Source organism: Hyla sarda, chromosome 8 (assembly GCF_029499605.1).
Source record: "Hyla sarda isolate aHylSar1 chromosome 8, aHylSar1.hap1, whole genome shotgun sequence".
NCBI lineage: Eukaryota > Metazoa > Chordata > Amphibia > Anura > Hylidae > Hyla > Hyla sarda.
In genome coordinates this window covers 31,399,520-31,406,020 of record NC_079196.1, presented here as the reverse complement: position 1 = coordinate 31,406,020, position 6,501 = coordinate 31,399,520, and the positions used below count along the sequence as shown (strand labels likewise).

The window sequence follows — 6,501 nt, the reverse complement described above, 5'->3', positions numbered from 1 at the left end:
GAGAGCGTTTGTGAACAGCTGGAGCTCAGTGAGGTTGGGTGGAGAGCGTTTGTGAACAGCTGGAGTTGAGTGAGGTTGGATGGAGAGCGTTTGAACAGCTGGAGCTCAGTGAGGTTGGATGGAGAGCGTTTGTGAACAGCTGGAGCTCAGTGAGGTTGGATGGAGAGCGTTTGTGAACAGCTGGAGCTCAGTGAGGTTGGATGGAGAGAGCATTTGTGAACAGCTGGAGCTCAGTGAGGTTGGATGGAGAGCGTTTGTGAACAGCAGTTTTCAGTTCTTTCCACAGATTCTCGATTGGATTCAGGTCTGGACTTTGACTTGGCCATTCTAACACCTGGATATGTTTATTTGTGAACCATTCCATTGTAGATTTTGCTTTATGTTTTGGATCATTGTCTTGTTGGAAGACAAATCTCCGTCCCAGTCTCAGGTCTTTTGCAGACTCAATCAGGTTTTCTTACAGAATGGTCCTGCATTTGGCTCCATCCATCTTCCCATCAATTTTAACAACTTTCCCTGTCCCTGCTGAAGAAAAGCCCAAACCATGATGCTTCCACCACCATGTGTGACAGTGGGGATGGTGTGTTCCGGGTTATGAGCTGTGTTGCTTTTACGCCAAACATAACATTTTGCATTGTTGCGAAAAAGTTGGATTTTGGTTTCATCTGTCCAGAGCACCTTCTTCCACATGTTTGGTGTCTCCCAGGTGGCTTGTGGCAAACTTTAAAAAAACACTTTTTATGGATCTTTAAGAAATGGCTTTCTTCTTGCCACTCTTCCATAAAGGCCAGATTTGTGCAGTATACGACTGATTGTTGTCCTATGGACAGAGTCTCCCAGCTCAGCTGTAGATCTCTGCAGTTCATCCAATCATGGGCCTCTTGGCTGCATCTCTGATCAGTCTTCTCCTTCTATGAGCTGAAAGTTTAGAAAGTAAAGTCCGGGTCTTCGTAGATTTGCAGTGGTCTGATACTCCTTCCATTTCAATACTATCGCTTGCACAGTGCTCCTTGGGATGTTTAAAGCTTGGGAAATCTTTTTGTATCCAAATCCAGCTTTAAACTTCTCCACAACTGTATCTCGGACCTGCCTGGTGTGTTCCTTGTTCTTCATTTTGCTCTCTACGCTTTAAACGGACATCTGAGACTATCACAGTGCAGGTGCATTTATACGGAGACTTGATTACACACAGGTGGATTCTATTTATCATCATTAGTCCTTTAGGTCAACATTTGATCATTCAGAGATCCTCACTGAACTTCTGGAGAGAGTTTGCTGCACTGAAAGTATAGGGGCTGAATAATTTTGCACGCCCAATTTCTCCGTTTTTTATTTGTTAACAAAGTTTGAAATATTCAATAAATTTTGTTCCACTTCATGATTGTGTCCCACTTGTTGATTCTTCACAAAAAATAACAGTTTTATATCTTTATGTTTGAAGCCTGAAATGTGGCAAAAGGTCAAAAAGTTCAAGGGGGCCGAATACTTTCACTATGCACTGTATATGTACCGTATATATATATATATATATTTTTTTTAACAAATAAAATTAGCAGTATGATCGTATGAAACTATGGTCACAGAAAGAGACACCATCAAGACACCTGTTACAGTCCCGATGCCTTGAGACATGTATTGAATGTATCCCAACCAGGGTGCCCCCAGCTGTTGCAAAACTAAACTCCCAGCATGCCCGGACAGCCGAAGGCTGTCCGGGCATGCCGGGAGTTGTAGTTTTGCAACAGCTGGAGGCACCCTTGTTGGGTAAACACTGAATTGGGAAAATGAAGACTTCGCCGGAGTGAACGACAGAGTCAAGGCTGTGGAGTATCTGGGGAACGCACTATACGGACTAATGTATTAGATTGCCATTCATACTGGGATCCCAGGGGGACAATGCATTAAAAAGGGGTTATCGAGGAATATAAAATGTAATGCTCACATTAGAAAATAAATCCCAGTTGTTTTTGAGTGCTGCGCCCTGCTTCGGTTTATATATATATATTATATTATATTATAATATAATATATATATATATATATATATATATATATATATATATATAAAATACCGTATTTATCGGGGTATACCACGCACCAGCCTATAACACGCACCCTCATTTTACCAAGGATATTTGGGTAAAAAAAGTTTTTTACCCAAATATCCATGGTAAAATGAGGGTGCGTGTGTGCACGTGTATACCCCAATATACCCCCAGGAAAGGCAGGGGGAGAGAGGCCATCGCTGCCCGCTTCTCTCCCCCTGCCTTTCCTGGGGTTTAGAGCGCTGCTGTCGGCCCTTCTCACTCCCTGGCTATCGGCGCGTGCGTCCCCTGTGTCGTTGCTATGCACGGTGCACTGACGTCATGCGCCGCGCCGTTCAGCGCATAGCAACGACACCGGGGACGCACGCCGGAGGCCTGCAGCAGCGCGGACCCGACTCAGGTAATTATGCCACCGGGGATGGGGGGAGGCAACGGGGCAGCGGCGCCGGCAATGGGTGCCGCTGCCCCTTCTCTCCCCATGGCTATCGGCGCCGATAGTCAGGGGGACAGAACAGGCAGCGGCGCCGATAGCCAGGGGGTGAGAAGGGCCGACAGCAGCGCTCTAGACCCCAGGAAAGGCAGGGGGAGAGAAGCGGGCAGCGACGGCCTCTCTCCCCCTGCCTTTCCTGGGGATGTATCGGCGTATAACACGCACACAGACTTTAGGCTAAAAATTTTAGCCTAAAAAGTGCGTGTTATACGCCGATAAATACGGTATATGATGCTTGACAAAGGCTGCACAGGCAGCAGAAACGTTGCATGTATTTGAATATGGAATAAAGCTACCCACGTTTTTCTAGTGAACTTTTGGAGTGCTACAGCCATTTTTTCTCTTTATCTGGAACATGGACCAAGGTTGTCAGGATGCTTGCACCAACACCATCTTAATTGGTTGTGCTGCTACTCCATTATCTTTTTTTTTTAATTCATTTTATTTATATATTTATTTTATATATTTATTTTATTTATTTAATATTTATTTTATATATTTATTTTTATATTATATATATATAAAAAATAATATATATCTTTTTATATATATATTATAATATAATATATGTATCCATCTATCTATCACAGGCAGTACCTCTGTCACCACTTACCTTTTCGTGAAAAGCTGTTATCAGCCACAGATCTGTGTCCAGGTTGGTGCCACGCTTCTCAGCGCCAATGAAGTGAAGGATATTTTCATGCTTCATACCGGGCAAGCTGTAGACTTCGTACTCATTTTGCCAAGACAGCTTGTCCTGAATAGAGAATAAAAGGCTGTAAATATAAGGGCAACACAACTAAAACCTCCTACCAGTTTTACCTATACAGCTCCGATGTAGCCCTATGTGTCGCTATGGTAACAAATCATGCGTGTGGGCTAATCTGCCATTCATACACCATGATATCTGTACCTATCATGTTACTAATACAGTAAAACCTCTACAAAAGATGACCCCAACCACCTTAGTCAGAACAGATTTCCACTAAACTATATAGCGGCCAATTTCTTTGAGAAGACTCCCCCACCAAAATCGTATCGAAATAGTGTCAGATTATTTATTTTATTATTGATGTCTATGTAAATGGATAGGGGACAAGTTGCGGAGTACCCCTTTAAGACAGAAGCCTGTATAATGGAACGTGGTAGAGAAAACATTTCCTAAAAACCCCTTTCGTGTGTACTCTGAACGGAGATAACAAGTCTGAGCTCCTGGAATGAGACCTGTAGGAACACGCAGGACATACCTGTATGGGGAATATCTTGACAGCCACCAGTTCATGTAATAGCTGCGCTTTCCACACGCAACCAAACCTCCCTCGAGCCTTCACCTCCAACAACTGCAAAGGCCTCAGCCCCAGCAGAGGAGAGGGCGGGGGAGGCCCCGGATCCTGCAAGAGACACAAGAGATCAGTGCAGTCAGGTACGATGGCGACACATTGAGAAGCTGTCAGTGACATGCAGAGTCTACGCTGTAAAGCACGCACTCTGCCGCTCATCGCAGCGCTCTGCTTTACAGCCACATTACTAAAGATCACTTCCACCCAAAGTGCTCCAGTCATCCTTTTCTATTAAGTTGCTAAAAAATCCTTTTTAACCATTTACAATGTAAGTCGCATGCACGTCCTAATGGCCTGGCTGTAGTGACGACTCTCAGAGGTGACACCAGTCTTATCCCGACTCCTCGTATTTGCCTTAAAATGCAAGGACTCTCCCTGAAAATAATGAAACCTCTGAGAAGATCACCGAAATTACAATGAAAAAGGGGTCTTAAAAATTACAGCCACTATGTATAATGTAGGGTGCACTGAAAAGCTGTCACATGGAATCTGGTCTTTTTGATAGGTTGCAGTAGGAAAGGAGGATTCTATGTATTATCCAATGCTTATTTTAGGTGGAAGTGTTCTTTAAAGATTGAAGCAGGAGTGAAAAACTGACAGGGAGCAGACTATTTTATTCCCCCGAATGTTACCTGTTCTGTACTAATCTTCAGCCTGTGACTGTCACATCATGCTTGCACAGTTGAGGCTGTGAAGCCACAGGATGGAGACCACTACAGTAAAGCATGACCACCTTTTACCATCATTTTTGCTTTTGGATCCAAAATTCTGTGCCAATTCAATAAATGTTTCCTCACAGGGGTCGTGACGGCTCCAGATATTCTGATACAGAGCTTCAAACTACCTGCATAGACACAGATGGCGTATTGACTGCTTCCACCACTAGAGGGAGCTGACTGCATACTGACTGCTTCCACCACTAGAGGGAGCTGACTGCATACTGACTGCTTCCACCACTAGAGGGAGCTTACTGCATACCGACTGCTTCCACCACTAGAGGGAGCTTACTGCATACCGACTGCTTCCACCACTAGAGGGAGCTTACTGCATACCGACTGCATCCACCACTAGAGGGAGCTTACTGCATACCGACTGCATCCACCACTAGAGGGAGCTTACTGCATACCGACTGCTTCCATCACTAGAGGGAGCTTACTGCATCCACCACTAAAGGGAGCTTACTGCATACTGACTGTATCCACCACTAGAGGGAGCTTACTGCATACTGACTGTATCCACCACTAGAGGGAGCTTACTGCATACCGACTGCTTCCATCACTAGAGGGAGCTTACTGCATCCACCACTAAAGGGAGCTTACTGCATACTGACTGTATCCACCACTAAAGGGAGCTTACTGCATACTGACTGTATCCACCACTAGAGGGAGCTTACTGCATACTGACTGTATCCACCACTAGAGGGAGCTTACTGCATACCGACTGCATCCACCACTAGAGGGAGCTTACTGCATACCGACTGCATCCACCACTAGAGGGAGCTTACTGCATACCGACTGCATCCACCACTAGAGGGAGCTTACTGCATACCGACTGCATCCACCACTAGAGGGAGCTTACTGCATACCGACTGCATCCACCACTAGAGGGAGCTTACTGCATACCGACTGCATCCACCACTAGAGGGAGCTTACTGCATACCGACTGCTTCCATCACTAGAGGGAGCTTACTGCATCCACCACTAAAGGGAGCTTACTGCATACTGACTGTATCCACCACTAGAGGGAGCTTACTGCATACTGACTGTATCCACCACTAGAGGGAGCTTACTGCATACTGACTGTATACACCACTAGAGGGAGCTTACTGCATACTGACTGTATCCACCACTAGAGGGAGCTTACTGCATACTGAGTGCATCCACCACAAGAGGGAGCTTACTGCATACTGACTGTATCCACCACTAGAGGGAGCTTACTGCATACTGACTGCCTCCAAAACAAGAGGGAGCTTACTGCATACTGACTGCCTCCAAAACAAGAGGGAGCTTACTGCATACTGACTGCATTCACCACTAGAGGGAGCTTACTGCATACTGACTGCTTCCACCACTGGACGGAGCTTACTGCATACTGACTGCATCCACCACTAGAGGGAGCTTACTGCATACTGACTGCATCCACCACTAGAGGGAGCTTACTGCATACTGACTGTATCCACCACTAGAGGGAGCTTACTGCATACTGACTGCATCCACCACTAGAGGGAGCTTACTGCATACTGACTGTATCCACCACTAGAGGGAGCTTACTGCATACTGACTGCATCCACCACAAGAGGGAGCTTACTGCATACTGACTGCCTCCAAAACAAGAGGGAGCTTACTGCATACTGACTGCCTCCAAAACAAGAGGGAGCTTACTGCATACTGACTGCATTCACCACTAGAGGGAGCTTACTGCATACTGACTGCTTCCACCACTGGAGGGAGCTTACTGCATACTGACTGCATCCACCACTAGAGGGAGCTGACTGCATCCACCACTAGAGGGAGCTGACTGCATACTGACTGCATCCACCACTAGAGGGAGCTTACTGCATACTGACTGCATCCACCACTAGAGGGAGCTGACTGCATCCACCACTAGAGGGAGCTGACTGCATACCG

The 6,501-nt window shown here is 45.9% G+C and overlaps 1 protein-coding gene across 2 annotated transcripts in view; it reads right to left on the bottom strand.

Annotated features, from left to right (window-relative positions):
• Positions 1 to 6,501, bottom strand: part of ACVR2A (activin A receptor type 2A) — a 92,252-nt gene that overhangs the window by 10,069 nt on the left and 75,682 nt on the right. For both annotated transcript variants that reach the window (XM_056535121.1, XM_056535122.1), the window contains 2 exons: positions 3,782 to 3,925; positions 3,148 to 3,291 (listed from right to left, as the gene is read on the bottom strand). In XM_056535121.1, coding sequence (XP_056391096.1) covers positions 3,148 to 3,291; positions 3,782 to 3,925 — 288 coding nt within the window. The remainder of the gene's footprint in view (positions 1 to 3,147; positions 3,292 to 3,781; positions 3,926 to 6,501) is intronic.